The 18,791-nt window shown below is 40.3% G+C and overlaps 1 protein-coding gene across 1 annotated transcript in view; it reads right to left on the bottom strand.

The window, feature by feature from the left end:
* Positions 1 to 70: 70 nt before the first annotated feature.
* ANKRD42 (ankyrin repeat domain 42) overlaps positions 71 to 18,791 on the bottom strand; it is a 62,401-nt gene continuing 43,680 nt past the window's right edge. Inside the window, exons 11-13 of the mRNA XM_060019656.1 lie at positions 14,565 to 14,709; positions 7,541 to 7,623; positions 71 to 5,183 (exon numbers count right to left, since the gene is read on the bottom strand). Coding sequence (XP_059875639.1) covers positions 5,105 to 5,183; positions 7,541 to 7,623; positions 14,565 to 14,709 — 307 coding nt within the window. The 3' untranslated portion in view covers positions 71 to 5,104. The remainder of the gene's footprint in view (positions 5,184 to 7,540; positions 7,624 to 14,564; positions 14,710 to 18,791) is intronic.

The raw sequence follows: 18,791 nt of genomic DNA on the forward strand, positions 1-18,791 counted from the left end.
GAGAATGTTCTCATTTCATTCTTTTACATGTAGCTGTCCAGTTTTCCCAACACCACTTATTGAAGAGATTGTCTTTTCTCCATGGTATATTCTTGCCTCCTTTGCTGAAGATTAATTGGCCATAGGTGTGTGAGTTTCTCAGCTCTCTATTCTGTCCCACTGATCCAGATAACTGTTTTTGTGCTAATACAACACTGTATTGATTACTGTAGCTTTGTAGTATTGTCTGAAGTCTGGGAAGGTTATGCCTCTAGCTTTGTTCTTTTTCCTCAGAATTGCTTTGGCAATTCTGGATCTTTTGTGGTTCCGTATAAATTTTAGGATTATTTGTTCTAGTTCTGTGAAAAATGTCATGGGTTGTGGTCAGAAAAGATTCTTGAAATGTCTATCCTCTGAAATTTGTTGAGGCTTGTTTTGTGTCCTAGTATGTGGTCTATACTAGAGAATGTCCCATGTGCACTTGAAAAGAATGTGTATACTGGTTTTTTGGGGTGTTATGTCCTGAAGATATCAATTAAGTCTAACTGTTCTATTGTGCTATTTAGGATCTCTGTTGCCTTACTGATTTTCTGTCTGGAAGATCTGTGTCCATTAATGACAGTGCAGTGTTAAAGTGTCCTACTCTTATTGTATTCCTGTCAATTTCTCCCTTTATGTTTGGTAGCATTTGTTTTATATATTTAGGTACTCCTATATTGAGTGCATATATGTTAATGAGTGTACTACCCTCTTCTTGTATTGATCCTTTTATCATTATACAGGGTCCTTCTTTATCTTTCTTTAAGGCCTTTGTTTTTTAAAGTCTATTTTGTCTTATATGAGTATTGCTACCCCCACTTTCTTGTCATTTCCATTTGCATGAAATATCTTTTTCCATCCCCTCATTTTCAATCTATGTGTGTGTCCTTCACCCTAAAGTGGATCTCCTGTAGGCAGTATATTGTAGGTTCTTGTTTTATTATCCAGTCTGCCATTCTGTGTCTTTTGATCAGAGCATTTAGTGCATTGACATTTAAAGTAATTATTGATAAATATATATTTATTGCCATTTTAAACCTTGTTTTCCAGTTGATTTTGTATTTCTTCTTTGTTCCTTTCTTCTTTTTGTGTTTCCTTTTTTGATTTGATAGTTTTCTTTTGTATTATGCCTGAGTTCCTTTCTTTTGGGTTTTTGGGAATCTATTGTATGTTTTTTTGATTTGTGGTTACTCTGGTTTTCAACTATGTTAACTGTCACTATATCTACTTGCTTTAGACTGGTAGTCATATGAGCTCAAACACATTCTAAAAGATCTACATTTCTTACTCCCCTTCCCTACATTTTGTGATTTTCATGTCCTATTTTACATCTTCATGTTTATCCTTTTCTGTTCAATCATTTTCACAGAATTTTTTGAATTGTTTTTTAACTGTGTACTGTCTTATTTAAATGATCTTCAATCCTTTTATATATTTACCTTTTCTATCGTGATTTTTCCCTTTCCTATAGATTGTTGCTTCTTTTCAATTTAGAGAAGAGCTTTCAATATTTCTTTTAAGATAGGTTTAATATTGCTGTTTACTCTTAGTTATTGCTTGTGTGAGAAATTCTTTTTGTCTCCTTCTATTCTAAATGATAATCTTGCTGGGTAGAATATCCTAGGTTGCAGGTTTTTCCCCTCCAGGACTTTGAATATGTCTTGCCATTTCCTTCTGGCCAGCAAAGTTTCTGTAGAGAAATCAGCTGATAACCTTATGGGGTTCCTTTATAACTGTTTTTCTCTTGCTGCCTTTAGAATCCTCTCTTTTACTATTTTAATTATGATATATCTTGGAGTAGATCTGTGTGAGTTCATCTTGTTTGGGACCCTCTGTGCTTCCTGGACCTGGATATCTAATACCTTCTTTAGGTTTGGGAACTTTTCAGCCATAATTTATTTGAATACATTTTCAATCCCCTTTTCTCTTTCTTCTTCTGGGAACCCTATTAGACCTAGTAGATTAGTGTGCTTTATATTATCCCATAGATAGCATATGTTCTGTCTGCTGTTTTGACTGGGTGATCTCCATTATTCTATCTTCCAGATCACTTATGTGTTCTTCTGCATTATTTACTTTGCTGTTTACTGCCTTTAGCTTCGGTTTTCATCTCGGCAATTGAGTTGTCTAATTTTGATTGGCTCCTCTTTACAGTTTCTAGTTCCTTGTTACAGTGATCTACATTTCTATCAATAGCATTTCTTAATTCCTTCAGCATTTTTATTACCTCCTTTTTGAACTCAGGGTCTGCGAGACTATAGAGGTTTGTTTCACTGTTTGTCCTTTCAGGGGATTTCTCTTGTTCTTTTAATTGGGAGTAATTCCTTTGCTTCTTTTTTCTTATATTTTCTCTATGAATTTAGGAGAAGCAGTTATCTACTGTGGTCTGGAAGGGCTATTTTTATGTGGGAGCATCCCAGTGTAGCCTGCCTGAGTCCAATATCTTTGGTGCAAGAGCTGTTTTTGGTATCGATGCTTGCCACGTCTTTCCTGTGTGTGCGCCAGCCATTATCCCCTTGATAGGGAAGTGTGATTAGTGTCATGGTGACCAGAGCCCATAATGGATGTTGAGCAAGTCCTCCTCTTTGCTCTCTGGGTGTCACAGCCCTGTCAGGGGCAGGGTCTGCTCCCCAGTTGTTGTAGTGCAGATCCCCAGATCTGGTTCTCAGCTGTGGTGTGAAGTAGGCAGGACTGGAGCGCTCCCTCTGGGAGAGGAGCCACTGCATGTTCCTCCCCAGGAGCTGCCTGCCAGGATGTGGGATTCTGTGATGCCGCCTGCCACCTGGTGTGTGCACCCACAAAGATCAGTGTTGCTGGCACTGCCCTTTGGGCCCACCTCCTGGTAATAAGTTCAGAGCATACGCGCTCACCAAGCCACCAGCGCATAAACCCACTGGAGCTGCATTCCCTGAACCCGCAGTCAGCCCAGGGTGCCCTCAGGCACGCATGTGTGGTTCCAATGAAAAGTCCGCCAGAGCAGGAACCTGCCAGAGCTGCATCCCAGCAACCACAGTGGGATGGCCAGCTATCAGTTCAGCTTTCAGCCCCACCTCCACATGCACACGCCCCCAGTTATGGTCTGGACCATGCTCCAGACCCTTTGGTCTGTCTCCATGCAACCAACCAGAGTCCTCTCCTTGGGTCTGTCTGCTGAAGCCTGAGTTTCAGCACCCAGTCGCTCTGCACACCAGCAGGCGTACATCTTGGGCTGGGAAGCGTGATGATGTGGTCAGGACCTTCTGTGTTGGTCTCTCCATACCCTGCAGTGCCTCAGGCCAACTCTCATACCCTCCTCTTCAGCCTCTGAAGTTCCCTATCTGTCCTGGCATACCTCCCAGCTGGTGAAGGAGGTTCCCACGGTGAGGTTAGCATTCTTCCTTCACAGCTCCCTCCCAGGGGTGCAGGTCCCATTCCAATTCCTCCTCTTCTCCCTTTTCCCTTCATCCTACCCAGTTACATGGGGATCTTTCTTGAAGCGTTGGTTGTATGAGATCTGAAAGCATTCAGTGGTGTTCTGTGAGAACTATTCCACACGTGGCTGGATTTTTTGATGTATTTGTGGGAGGAGGTGAGCTCCACATCCCTCTACTTATAAAGGGGGAAAAAATGAGGCAGTGGAAAGCACTGTGGTCATCACCAACACTAAAATTAGTGATTGTCATTTTGTAGAATAGCTACATTGACTATATATATAACAGTGAATATACTAAATGATATATATCAACTCACCTGTTTTTCATCACAGTTCTCTTAGGTAGGTGGTATTATCCTCATTTTACAGCTAAAGAAACCAGGTAAGTGAAGTTAAGGTCACACAGTTGTAACTTCACACAGGTGAAGTTGCCAATATCACATGGCAGATAAGTCACAAGACTTTAACTCAAGATTTTATGTTCTTACTCGATAGTAAGAGTAATCTCCAAGTTGAGTTCTCTGAGAACTCACTGTAGTTGTGATTTGCATTTTGCTAATACTTAGCAATACTGTCCAGGCTCTTCTTTCCATGTGTCCTGGCTCCTTTTTGTCTTATGCTCCATCACCCCTGGTAGTGCTCTCATTTGCAAAGTTCAGTGACTCGCTACCACCCCACATTCCAGAAGAAGAAAGGGGAAGGTGTGGGAAAGCCGTTTCCCTTTAGGGACATGACCCCTAGGGTTTTACACACCATTTTCGCTCACACTCTATTGGCCACACTTGGTATCTTAGCTGCAAAGACGACTGGGAAGTCAGTCCTTATCCTGAGCAGCCACAAGCCCAGGTAAACCCTAATAAATACTATAGAAAAAGGGGAGAAAGAGGTATTGGGAGACATCCAGGGAACCTCTGCCACAAGGGTGCATGCTTCTATTACAACACTCTTCTGGTATTTCCTACCTCACTTGTACAGAGACTAGAGATGTGGCCTTGAGAAAACAGGAGGAAGTGTAACAAACTATTTCCAGGGTTGGGATTACTTTAGAGTCATCAGGCTAGAAGGAAAAGGTAAGGCTGTGTGTAGTCCCAGAAAGTGAGAGAAATGTTGGCTTTGGGAATTCCAGAATGCAGACTCTGAAATTCCCCTCCTAAGGTTAGAATCCCAGCTTCACATTGCTGTGTGACTGGGTGACTTTCTTAATCTCCATGTATGAAATGCTGTACCTCTTTTCATACAGCTGTGGTGAGAATTAAGCAGTAATACATGTAAAGGACTTGGTACAGATCACACACATAGTAAGTGCCCAATAAATGATGACAAATGTTTTTACTACAGATTGAAAGCCTACTGGAAACCACAGAGAAACTAACAATAATGACTATAAAGGTTATGAAAAGGATAGGTAAACCATTTTTGAACACTTCCTTACAGGCCTTTGACCAGCCTAAACTGGTCTTAGCAATCAAATGCACTTGTGTCAGGGCAAACTGGTCCTGATGATACTGGGCCAAAATGGCCTGTCCATGTAAGGTACTTGCCAGGGCCTAGAGATGGGCAGTCTGGGGTATGGTAGGAAGGCTGATGCCAGTGAAGCAAGCTCAAAGCCAGCAATCAGATCTTCAGAGGGAGGCAGAAACTACACAAGTGCCCCAAGAGAGTCACACGTCTTTGCTAGCTCAAGGAAGAAAAGGGTGGAGTAGGAAAAGTGAGGGAATTGAAGTCAGAACTGAAATGAAATGCCATGGTGGTTCTTTGGTCAGCAAAGTCAAGGGAAAAGAGAAAAAAGAGAAGAAAGAATAATAAAGCCACATATTTTTCATCCTGTCCAGTCAACCTCATCTCTGTTATTCCTTTCTTATAAGGCTTGCAAGACAAAACAATGGTTGGTTGAATTCTAAAGCAGATTATTTAAATGTATATTTTTGGCAAACATGCGTTACGATTTTTTTTCTTTTTATGAAAGCTGATTTTCATTTTATGAAAACTTCCCTGGAGATATTTGGTTGTTATTGTAAAAAGTTGTCCTTTTCTAAAACTTACTTGTCTTTGTCTCCTAAGTTCAGATTTTTTAAAACTCAAGTCATTTGACATACACATGGCCAATAGGCACATGAAAAGATGCTCAACATCGCTAATCATTAGAGAAATGCAAATCAACACTGCAATGAGGTACCACCTCACACCCGTCAGAATGGCAACATTTGTAGTGAGGTGGATGCACCTAGAGACTGTCATAGAGTAAAGTAAGTCAGAAAGAGAAAAACAAATAACCATATGCTAACACATATATATGGAATCTAAAAAAAAAAAATGGTCATGAAGAACCTAGGGGCAGGACAGGAATAAAGACGCAGACCTACTAGAGAAGGGACTTGAGGACACGGGGAGGTGGAAGGGTAAGCTGTGACAAAGTGAGAGAGTGGCATGGACATATATACGCTACCAAATGTAAAATAGATAGCTAGTGGGAAGCAGCCACATAGCACAGGGAGATCAGCTCGGTGCTTTGTGACCACCTAGAGGGGTGGGATAGGGAGGGTGGGAGGGTGGGATAGGGAGGGTGGGAGGGTGGGATAGGGAGGGTGGGAGGGAGACCCAAGAGGGAGGAGATATGGGGATGTATGTATATGTAAAGCTGATTCACTTTGTTATACAGCAGAAACTAACACAACACTCACTGTAAAGCAATTATACGCCAATAAAGATGTTAAAAAAATGTAGACAAAATAAAAAAAAATCTACAAATAACAAATGCTGGAGAGGGTCTGGAGAAAAGTGAACTGTCCTACACTGTTAGTTGGAATGTAAATTGGTGCAGCCACTGTGGTAAACAGTATGGAGGTGCCTTCAAAAAACTACCAATAAAGCTACCATATGATCCAGCAGTCCCACTCCTGGGCATATTCCCAGACAAAACTATAATTCAAAAAGATACATGTACCCCTATGTTCATAGCACTATTCACAATAGCCAAGACATGGAAACAACCTAAGTGTCCATCAAGAACTGAATGGATAGGGCTTCCCTGGTGGCGCAGTGGTTGGGAGTTTGCCTGCCGATGCAGGGGACACGGGTTCGTGCCCCGGTTTGTGAGGATCCCATATGCCGCAGAGCGGCTGGGCTCGTGAGCCATGGCTGCTGAGCCTGCACGTCTGGAGCCTGTGCTCTGCAACAGGAGAGGCCACAACAGTGAGAGGCCTGCATACCGTTAAAAAAAAAACTTAATGGATAAAGAAGATGTGGTATAAATACACAATGGAATACTACTCAGCTATAAAAAGAATGAAATAATGCCATTCGCAGCAACATTTACTTCATACTAAATGAAGTAAATCAGAGAAAGACATATATGATACCACTTATATGTGGTATCTAAAATATGACACAAATGAACTTATTTACCAAACAAATACAGACTCACTAACACAGAACAAACTTGTGGTTGCCAAGGGAGGAGAAAGGTGGAGGAGGGATGGATTGGGATGCAAACTATTAAATATAGAATGGATAAACAAATAAGATACTAGTGTATAGCACAGGGAACTATATTCAATATCCTGTGATAAACCATAATGGAGAAGAATGTGTGTGTGTGTATAGCTGAATCACTTTGCTGTACAGCAGAAATTAACATTATATATCTATACTTCAATAAAATAAATTTTTTTAAAAAAATCAAGTCATTTGAAAAGTTGGGAGAAAAGCTATACCTACACTAGTAAAAGGGTACTCTCTACAGAAAGTAAAAGAAATATAATTCTATTATGAAGCCATAATAGAACTTCTAATAATCTTTATAACTAGACCTTTTGATTACTGTGTTATCTTATATTGTAAAGTTTATGTCAATACTTGCAAAATTAACTGCTCATAAATCTAGAGTTTTGACTTGCCTACATAAATATATAAAAAGTATATTGGGAGGGGGAATACAACTGAGTCCATGTAATTTTAATCCGTTTGACATTATACATTTCTGCCTTCAGAATTGGAATAACAGCATGTCTGAGTAATTCTGAGAAGAATTTATAGATTTACATTTATATCAATTTAAAAAGAAAAGAAAAATCAAGCAGGTTTATTTAAAGTTATTTCACTGATTAGTACCTTTTCACAAAAACTCCCCCAGAAGACACCTTTTTCTTCACTCGCCTCTTCTCTTTGCTTGACTCACAAGAAGGGTCATCTTCCTACAAAGGAAAAGAGAGCCAAATAAGATTTCTATGCTAGACACATTTTTGTCTTTCTACGTTACTGTTCCAAAAGAAAAAATTTAACAATGACAACATTTTCAACTCTGATTTACATTTCTTTTAGAATTTTGTGTAAATACTTACATCAGAAGCACCAGTTCATATTGTGCTGATTCATCAGACTGGGAGGCACCTTGAGAAATCATCCAGTCCTACCTTTACTTCATACATCCCCCACACAGAACACCTTGTTGTTTCTGTTTCTATTTTAGACCAACATTTTACAACATATTACTAAACAAAATAACACAAAGCATTAGCATGGCATCCTCTGGATTCTGTGCAAGCCCCATTCTGTTAGGAATCACATTTCCTGGATCCTGTATTTCCTTCTCTGTTCACAAAACATCCCTCAACTGCTCTTGTCTCTTTCACTTTGCCCTGCCACACACCGTTTCTGAATATTTCTCATCCGTTGTGGTACTCTCAGTACCTAGCACAGAAGATTCTTAATACATGCTCTGGGAAGGAGTAAGAGAGGACTAGAAACACAGTGGATACTCACTAGATGTCAGTCATCTTTGAATAATTCTTCTAGTCAGAAAAGTGCTCTGCACCCAGTTGGGCAGGACAGATCTGAATGCAGGAGTTTCAGGAACATCACAAGGCCACATGTCCATCAGGAGAGCCCCTGGCTGGAGGTAGGATTCCCCAAGGTGTTCCCACCTACACCTTTGCTAATGAGGTCAGTCAGCTTAACTCATAGAAGTGTGTGAACATAGAAGCAAACTGCTGTTTTTCCAACACCACCCAGGAAAACAGAACCACACACGTTCCCTACCCCTTGAGAGAGGAATAGATGGGGAATTTGCTGGCCCTCCCATATAGTGGCCAGGCACTGGTAAGCACAGGGCAACATGATGGTCCCTTCTCTTGAAAAAGCTTACCAACCAGTCTGAAGACCAGTAACAACAAACCTTTTACTGGGGCTTAGCATATGGTACCCACTGTATTTCATACTTTACATATATAACAAGGTGAAATAGGTTGTATTAACAACATTTTATAGATACAAGGACAGAAGTCAAAGACATTAATCAACTTTTCCCAAGGTCACAAAACTAAGTAAATGGCAGGATTCAAATCCAAATTTTGTCCAACACCAAAGTTCATGTTGTAACCATTCCTCCATCCTGTCTTCCAGCAAAAAATTTGCTCATTCAGTTCCTAAAACTACACTGTATACTGTGTATACTATGCTACAGGTATACAAAAAGGAATGAGATCTGGTTCCCACTCAGGAGTCTGTGGTGGAATAGCAGATATAAAAGAGGTGCTCAGTTCACTCCCCAGCTTTCAAGAGGTCCTCAAGATCATTAGGGGATGAATGCAAAAATGTCTATGAAAGAACACTGAGGTAGGGCAGGAGTTTATTAACCTCATCCAACTAGATAGAATTAGAGAAAGAATATAGAAAATGTAGGAAAAGAGAGGAAGCTACTTGTCAGAGGTAGCCAATTTTCTAGTGCTTAATAGTTACCAGACTTTCAGAAACAGTTAATATTTATTTTCCTTTACTTTTCATATATGCTAACTCCTGAAGGAGTTTAAACAATCCCAAATACTCTAGAAATAGTGGTCAAATACCAAAGCATCTACTAACATCAAATATGTATGTTGTTCTATCAAACCAAGCAAGCCTTACTGTAAACTAGTTCAAAAGAAAATATGTGCTTGGCACTCAATAGGCCTCCAGTAAGTGTTCGTTGAAAGTTCCAAACTTCCAAATTCCAGAAGTTTCTGCATTTGGGGAACATTCTTCACCAAGATTAGTCATTTCCTCATCATAAATTATAGACAGAAACATATTTCTCCCTAATATGTGTTTTCTCGCAAACTCAGGAAAAGAGAACTGCAATACTGAGATATTAAACACATGATTCATGGTGCTTAGACACCTAAAGCAATTCTAAGTGTAAATTAAACCACCACCCCTATGTGAAAATGTATATATTTTAAATATTAACCGGTTTCCATCTGAAAGAATTTACAGGTTTGTTGAAGAGATTAATAATACTGCGTGAAACTGTTGACAGGTTATGTGTCTACAAATTATTGCCTGGGTATATGGAATTCTTGTTTTTAAAACAATTTCATGCACTCTGATAAGTTTTGGGAAGCATACACAACTAAAGGGAGATAAATCCCACTTTGATTACCAGAACAGTCTCTTATCAGAGTGTCAAAGCAGTAACCAATAGAGAGAAATCACAAATTTCTAGAACTTCCTTAGACTAACAGCTCAGATTGGATAAACTCACTTAAGCCCTCAGATTGCTCCAAGGACCCTTACAGGCTCACAGGCTAGGATGTCAGAGGACAGGGAGAAGCCCAGCAGAGATAGAAAACAAGGGTAAGTTAAACACAGAAGTATTCATAGAATATTACCAGTTCCAGGTTGGCTGTTCTTGATTAGCAAGCATGGCCCAAAGCTTTAGACCAGCGCCTTCTCGAATGATACTGGTTTTGGAGATGGAAGCGAGTTCAGTCCTGCATCAATCTGTAGACAGACATCTCTACCAAAGCTATTATAGTTCCCATCTAGTTTACGTTTTTTAAGTAAACATTTTTAAGTACAATACACCTATCAAAGAGCACCCCAAAAAGTGTACAGTGTGATGAATTTTTACAAAGTGAAAACACCCAATGTGACCACAACTGAAATCAAGAAATTGAACAAGAAACTGAACATTACCTGTATCCCAGAATCATCCATTTGCCTCCTCCCAGGCACTATTAACTTGATTTATTTTACATATTTTGGGACTGCATGGTATCATACTGTAGTTTTCTTTTGCTCAGCATTATGTTTGTGAAATTGACCCATAGTGATGTGTAGAGCAGTAATTCATACATTTCCATTGCTTTATAATATTCCATTGTATGATTATACTAAAATGTATTTATTCTTACTGTTGGTAGAATTTTTTATCCAGTTTGGGGGATATTTATAATAATGCTAATATGAATATTCTTGTTCATGTCTTTTGATGCCCATCTGTGTACATCAAGAGACATGTACTCATTGCACTGGGAACTGAGTCACAGATGTGTATATGTTCAGCTGTACTCAATGTGGCCAAACAATTGTCCCAAGTGATTAAAAATCAATTTACACTCCAACAGTGGTGAATAAGAGTTCCACTTGCTCCACATCCCCATCAATACTTGGTAATGTCTGTTTTGTATTGTTTTAGCCATTTTGGTGGTATATTGACATCTTGTTGGGTGTTAATTTATATTTGTGATAACTAATAATTCTGGTAACACTTCTGAGTACATTTTCATGTTTATTGGCCACTTGTATATCTTATTTTGTGAAGCGCCTGATCCTGTCTTGCCCAGTTTTTTACTGGGTTGTCTGTCTTTTTCATACTGGTTTGTGTAAGTTCTTTGTGCTTTTGGATAGAAGGAAGGAAAATAAGGAAGGAGATATATTTTCCTACTCTTTGGCTTGCCTTTATTAATGTTGTCCTTGATAAAGTGAAGTCTTATTTTAATAAAGTCGAATCTATCAATTTTTTTTCTACCCCAAGGTCACAAAGATATCCCACTGTGTTATCTTTTGGAAGCTTCATCACCTCAACTTTGTATTTAAGACATATCTTGAAATAAATGTTTGAATTACTGTGTATAATTCCAGTATAAGTAACATTTTATCAAATTACTATAAATTTTATATTTAAATTTTCATAAATAAATTCACTTATTTGAAGACCTAACATCAAAAATTTTAAAGACCGGGCTTCCCTGGTGGCACAGTGGTTGAGAGTCTGCCTGCTAATGCAGGGGACACGGGTTCAAGCCCTGGTCTGGGAGGATCCCACATGCCACGGAGCGACTGGGCCCGTGAGCCACAACTACTGAGCCTGCGAGTCTGGAGCCTGTGCTCCGCAACAAGAGAGGCCGCGATAGTGAGAGGCCCGCGCACTGTGATGAAGAGTGGCCCCCACCTGCCACAACTGGAGAAAGCCCTCGCACAGAAATGAAGACCCAACACAGCAAAAATAAATAAAATTAATAAACTCCTACCCCCCAACATCTTCTTTAAAAAAAATTTTTTAAGACCAATTTTTCAAACTAAATCTTCTCATAAGCACAGTGAGTGAGCTGGAAGGGCAAAGGGGCTACACAAGTGACAGTAACAAGTGTCACTAAAAGGGGGTTAGGCAGTTAGGTTCAAATCATGGCTGCCCATCTAACAAGCTGTGTGACTTTACGCGAATTCCTTATTTTCTCTGAGATTTGGTTTGTTATTTGTAAAATGAAGAAATAACATCTGCCAGATATAAAGTTCCTGGCACTGAGCGCAACACATAGCAAGTACTCAGTAACTGTTGATGATGCTATTAATCAAGGCAAGTTAGATCTCACAGAATTTAAATTTTCAGTGCTGTGTGTAAAGTAGCCAATTGAACTATAATACAAATGGTGAGGGGCCCTCAGAGCAGTACAAAGTGCTTGCTGAAAGGAGGACAGATCATTTGTGGTCCGGGGGGTTAGGACAAGGTTGATGAACAAGATGGTTCCTAAAGAGGATTTTGAGAGGCAGAGTTGACAGAAAGGCTTCAAGGTATATGGACAAAACGAGCAAAGGCTTGGGGGTGGGAAAGTGTGGGGCAAGTTCAGAAAAGGTAGGCGACGTGTAGGAGAATAGAAAATAAGGCTTGTGAAGTGGGTTAATGCAGGCTGAGACAATATGTGAGAAAGCACTATAAAAATGTATTATTATCAAAACCAGTTATTATTATTATAAAAAACCTATTTAAGTGCATTATGTCAGACTATCCTAGGAATTTTTTTCTGGCTAAAAATTATGCTCTTGCAGATTCTTTTATAGGGGAAAAAGTCATATGCAATCATAGGTCCTTACCAGAAGGTGGCAGGAGAGATTTAGTCAGAGCTTCTTGAAGCCTCTATATAAATGAGCACTGAATCAAAAGTTCATTTTATTTATACTTTACATATTTAGACTCCACAATAAACTAATTCCTCCTCCTTTCAGATGCATAGGGCTACACACATTTATCCACTGACTGTTTATACAACTCAAATGTAGAAAATTGAAAGAAAGGAAAAAAAAGAAAAGGATATGAGGAAGGGAGAATACCATGAATACTAGTAGACAGAAAATACCTCAGGAGTTCTACACAGTATTTCATCTAACATCAATACCATCCCATGAGGTAGGTGTTATGAGACCCAGAAGCTCTTGCAGAACAGAAAATAAGCAGCTGCCATTAGAGGTCAGTGACATTTGCTCATTTACAAAAACTCGTGTAACCTACAGCAGGACCGCAAAAAACGATGGGCCCAGAGTACAGGGACCTCGAGTCAGCGCTCCTGAAAGCTACACATTGTTGGTAGAGAGCAAGGTCTTAGGAAGGATGTGCTCTATTAGTGTATGACATCAAACCACCCTGGGAACAGACATTTCTGGGCAGGAAAAGAATAATTTTAAATAGCTAAAAACCAAAAATTTTCTATGTAGACCATCAATCTGGATTGACTCAAAAGGCGTGCAGCTCGGGTGATCTCCAAAAGATCTAGGCAGCTAGCTAGCGAAGAACAATGTATGTTCTTGCCTCTGAGGAGACTAGAATAGGCAGAGTTCCTGCCACAAGGTGGAGAGGGAGCGGATCTGGAGTGTCAGTGGTAGTTTATAAAAGGTGTATGTCCGCTAGCCAACACCACATGACTGCCCCAGGCAGCCTCTCCATACTAAAGTGTTCCCAGAGGCTAAACGTGGTATAAGATGGTCACTGCAAGAATGAAGATAATGGATTATGATGATTATTTCTATCCCTTGGAAAATTAAGCACTGGTGGATACCAAAACCCAGAGAAAGTGAATTTGTATACAGAAATACACACGTATGCAGATGAACAGAATGTTGTCTAATATGAGACCAAACCATTAATAGCGACTTCCTCTGGAGAGTGGAACTTGATATGGGGAGGAGAGTCTGCCCTGTTTTTAACATTTTACAATAAGCACATATATTAATACTTTTTAAGTGGTTATTAAAGAGACTAATGATTAGTTTGTACAAAATAAAAAGAAGCCAGGAAGTTTTTATTATATATCATATTTGAGGTTATGTAGATCTGAACAAAATTAACTTACCCACGAGGACTGAAGAAAAAAATTCCCTATGGAAAGAAAATATGAAACATACCTGAATCCCTACACTATGTCACATGAACTGTCCACAAAGGCCACATCTTCAGAGCAGGGGAGAGTGAGGGTCAAAGTTTCCCTGGTGAGCTTTCTGCCTGTTCTACTGAGACTGGATGGCCTGAAAGGCAAGCACCACTGGGGGTTTCTTGCTGTCACTTTCACTCTATTTTCTATACTCCACCTGCTTTTCTTCATTTGTTCTTTGTTATGTTTCTCATGTCAGTTTTTTAGAGCAGTTTATTTTGGATATTTAGAATTAAAACATACATACTCCATAGCTGTCTCAGAATTCTTATTGATTACTCTGCTTATAAAATTTTTTTCCTTACATGATACAATAATAATAAAACTTACTGCACACATATGAACCAGGTTGCTATTCCAACTGAGAGATAGGTAGGTACATAGACACATATGTATGTGTATGTATATATAGTTTTATAGAGTAATGTATGTGTGTGTATATATATATATATATATGTATGTGTATATGTATATTCCTTTACTCCTTACTCCTAGAAAATATGTTATTAACTCCAATTTACAAATAAGGCAAAGAGAGGTTAAATGACTTGTCCAAACCAAAAAGGGCTGCAGCCAGGATTCAAACCCAAATAGCCCCCTCCAAAGCTGGTACTCTTAGCTACTCTTGTATACTACTTCTTGAGAAAGATAAATGTGTTAAGAAGGATACTAACCACAGCCGCAAAGTTGGGAACCTGAGTTTTTTCCAGCATCTCCCTGAGTTGATCTACCTCTGCTCGATACTCATCCAGCTGACATTCTAATTTTTCTCTGCGTAGTCGTTCATACTCTAGGTGGCCCTGCAGCTCTTTGATAGTCCTGTCAAAAAAATTTGGTTTCAATCAATCTCCAATATCAACTAGCAATTATTTTTGGTAATAAAGTATCCATACATTATATACATTATATTTAAGGCAAATAAAACAAAGAAAGCATTTTTTCAACAAATATATACTGAGAGTGTACTATGAGCCAGCACTGATCTATACATACTGGAGATAAAAGCAGTGAACAAAACAGGCCAAATCTACCCTTGTGGGGCCTACCTTGGCAGCAGTGGTGGAAGACAGTAAAGAAAATAAATAAGTAAATATATGTATTTCAATATAAGTAAGTAAATATAAGTATGCTGGAAGGTGATAAATGGTTAAGGGAGAAAAAAATAAAGCAAGAAAATAATAGAAATGTTGTTGAGGAGGGGGTTAATACCCCATACACAATGACCAGGGAAGGCCTTACTGAGAAGGGGGCTTGTGAGCAAAGTCCAAAAGGAAATAAGAGATAATCAAGTAGACATCTGGGGGACGAGCATCCCAGACAGAGAGAATAGCAAGTGCAAAGGCCCTAAGGCAGAAGAACACCTGGTGAACTCGAAGAAAGAAGCCAATGTGGCTGGAGTAGAGTCAGAGAGGTAAAAGGGAGCCAGAACAAGCAGGGCCTGGTAAGTCGCAACAAGGACTCGGCTTTTACTCTGAGTGAAATGGGAAGCCATTAGAGGATCTCAACAGAGAAACGGCATGCTCTAACTTAAATGTCTTTTGCTTTGTTTAGCTTTGTTTTTTTTTAATGATGTAAAATTTACTTTGAGTGAATTACACAAATATCAACTAAACAATTCAATGAGTTTCCACTAATGCATCCACCATGACTACCAAGACACAAAATACTTCCATCATCTCAGAAAGTTCCTTCATGCCCTTCCCAGGCAACCCTCACTTCGCAGAGGTAACCACACTTCTGAATACCTATCGTGTTAGATTAGTTTTGTCTCTGCTTGTAAATGAAATTGTACATTATATTCATTTGTGTGCCTGGATTCTTTCAGTCAATAATATGTGAGATTTATCTGACTTAGGTTTTAGCATGATGAACAGACTGCAGGGGATGAGGGTGGGGCGTGAGGGAGCAGGGACAGGAAGTTGGGAGACATATCAGGAAGATGTTAGAATATACCCAGACAAGCGATGCCAGGACTGGAACCAGGGTTTCTTTCTGCCTTATTGCTGGATGGTGAGGGCACCAGAACTCCCAAGGCATGTTGAGTTGGATGTCAGGTCTGAAGGAGGGCAATCTAAGAGTATACAGTAGTAGCCCTGGTATGGAAGTGAGTGGGGTTGAGGTTAGAGATAGGAAAGAAGAACATTAACTGTGGAAACCTAGAATTCAGCAAATGAGAAGAGAAAATCAGCCCCAGGACAGAATAACACAACCACGTTTTGCTGTATTCTGAGTTTCATCTAACCAATCAATAATGACAAAGGCAAAAGGACATCTCTCAAACTAATACTTATCCAGGTTTCCTTTACAATTAGATATAAGATCAGGAGTTTGTACCCAAAGAATAAATGTCTTCAGATGTACTCAACACAAAGTGAGAAACACATACTAGAGAAGAAGTAAAGCTTACTCAGAGGAAACACTGCAGTCTCAGCTAATAGGAAACTACAATCTGGCACAAAGGCTAAAGCAATTTTTATAAAAAAAAAAAATCCTGCTCAAATGACTTACATCAATATAATAACCATTTCACACTGAAATGTGAACATTAGAATTAAACGTTCCATTAAAGACTATTATTAAAATTGTAATGACCTTGGATAATAGGTTTGGAGTCATATAGACTCAGACACAAATCCTGGCTCCATCCCCCACGCTTAGTCCTCCCTTTGTGACTTCATGCGAGTTACTTGTAAATTCAGTCTTGGTTTCCTAATCCACGTACTGAGATAATAGCTAATGGAGCTGTGAAGACTGCATGAAACAATATATACAAGAGGCTTATATAGTGCCTACCATACAGTAGTGCTCAGAAGTACTACAAGCATCCCTAGCAGTAGTACAGTAATATGTCTTGGAAGAGAGGTAAAGGGAACAAAATTTAAAGCTCATTATCTAGGAAATAATTGCTCTACTGTGAAGTACTTTTCTAGACTACAAGGGAGCTAAGAACTTTCGGCTAGGTTCTTAGGCAGAGGCCAATACTAAAAATATTCTACATCTCAAACACTTTAATCAATACAGAGGCAGTCAGGAATTCCCTGGTGGTCCAGTGGTTAGGACTCCACGCTTCCATTGCAGGGGGCACGGGTTCAATCCCTGGTCAAGGAACTAAGATCCTGCATGCTGTGCAATGCAGCCAAAATATACATACCTACATACATACATACATATATATATATATATATATAGAGAGAGAGAGAGAGAGAGAGAGAGAGAGAGAGAGAGAGAGAGAGAGAGAGAGAGAGAGAGAGAGAGAGGCAGGCAGTGGACAGCTACTTATGTGATGTGATTTATGAGATACCAAGAAGGCCCCTGATTAAAAAAAAGAAAATTTCTTTTTGGTCTACCACAACTTCCTGGTGCCTAAAATCCCATTAAGAGACAGAGTATTTTGGCTTAAGATTTTGTCTTCTGTTCAAACTCCCAAGTACCCATCTTATCAAAGATTTAGATGTTACTCTGAATACATTTACCAGACCTCTTACTGAGATTAAATTCAGAAGAGGGTGAATGCAAGAGAAACAGGAGGTTCTAGGAGTATGAGGGAAAGAGACCCAACCAAAGGAAAGGGCAGGGGAAGTGGAGAATCCATGTGCACTGCTCTTTACAGACCCGTGTTTTGATTAAACTACAAGTCTCCCCTCCTGTCTCCCTGTGTTCCCTGTCCACTGTGGAAAGCAGAGACAAGAAAAGAGGCAGTGGGAGGAAATAAGCACTTTGCATCCTCTATCCCAGCAGCCATTAGTTAACTAGAGAGGTACCATATGTACCGAGAGCCAATTTCAGGTGCAGGAAGTGAAAGGTGAGGGAATATGCAAGCGTTCTGAGGGGTGCCACTGTCCGTGAACATAGGACTAGGTTGGTGACTTGTGAGCAAGCAGTCCAATTCGATAGGGATGGCTAGAGACTGTGTTGATTGAAAAGCTCAAAGTAGCTGTGGTCTCAAAAAAGCAAAGGGTCGGCCTTCCCTGGTGGCGCAGTGGTTGAGAGTCTGCCTGCCAATGCAGGGGACGCAGGTTCGTGCCCCGGTCCGGGAAGATCCCACGTGCCGCGGAGCGGCTGGGCCCGTGAGCCATGGCCACTGAGTCTGCGCGTCTGGAGCCTGTGCTCCGCAACGGGAGGGGCCGCAGCAGTGAGAGGCCCGCGTACCGCAAAAAAAAAACAAAGGGTCTTCCCTGGTGGCGCAGTGGTTGGGAGTCCGCCTGCCAATGCAGGGGACACGGGTTCGTGCCCCGGTCCGGGAGGATCCCACGTGCCGCGGTGCAGCTGGGCCCGCGGGCCATGGCAGCTGAGCCTGCGCGTCCGGAGCCTGTGCTCCGTAACGGGAGAGGCCACAGCAGTGAGAGGCCCGTGTACCGCAAAAAAAAAAAAAAAAAACAGACAAAAAAACGAAAACAGGAACTCTTCTTAGCGTTTTAGTTTTGCGAGACAAAAAGTTCTGGAGGATGGTTATACAAAAATGTGGAATGTAGTTAACACTACTGAATTCTGCCTTAAAAGTAGTTAAGATATATTTTATGCTTATGTGTATTTTACCACAAATTTTTTTTAATTTTTAAAAAATTAAAATTTTTTTAAATTGGTGCACAAGTTTTTGGCACCACAACGAAGACCTGTGTTGGGTCTTTGTTGCTGCGCGCAGGCTTTCCCTAGTTGCAGCAAGTGGAGGCTACTCTTTGTTGCGGAGCACAGGCTTCTCACTGCGGTGGCTTCTCTTGTTGCAGAGCACAGGCTCTAGGCACGCGGGCTTCAGCAGTTGTGGTGCACGGGCTTAGTTACTCCGCGGCATGTGGGATCTTCCCATCCCAGGGCTCGAACCCATGTCCCCTGCACTAGCAGGTGGATTCTTAACCACTGTGCCACCAGGAAAGTCCCGTACCACAATTTTTTAAAAATCTTAA

This window comes from Delphinus delphis, chromosome 8, assembly GCF_949987515.2.
Source record: "Delphinus delphis chromosome 8, mDelDel1.2, whole genome shotgun sequence".
Classification (NCBI taxonomy): Eukaryota; Metazoa; Chordata; class Mammalia; order Artiodactyla; family Delphinidae; genus Delphinus; species Delphinus delphis.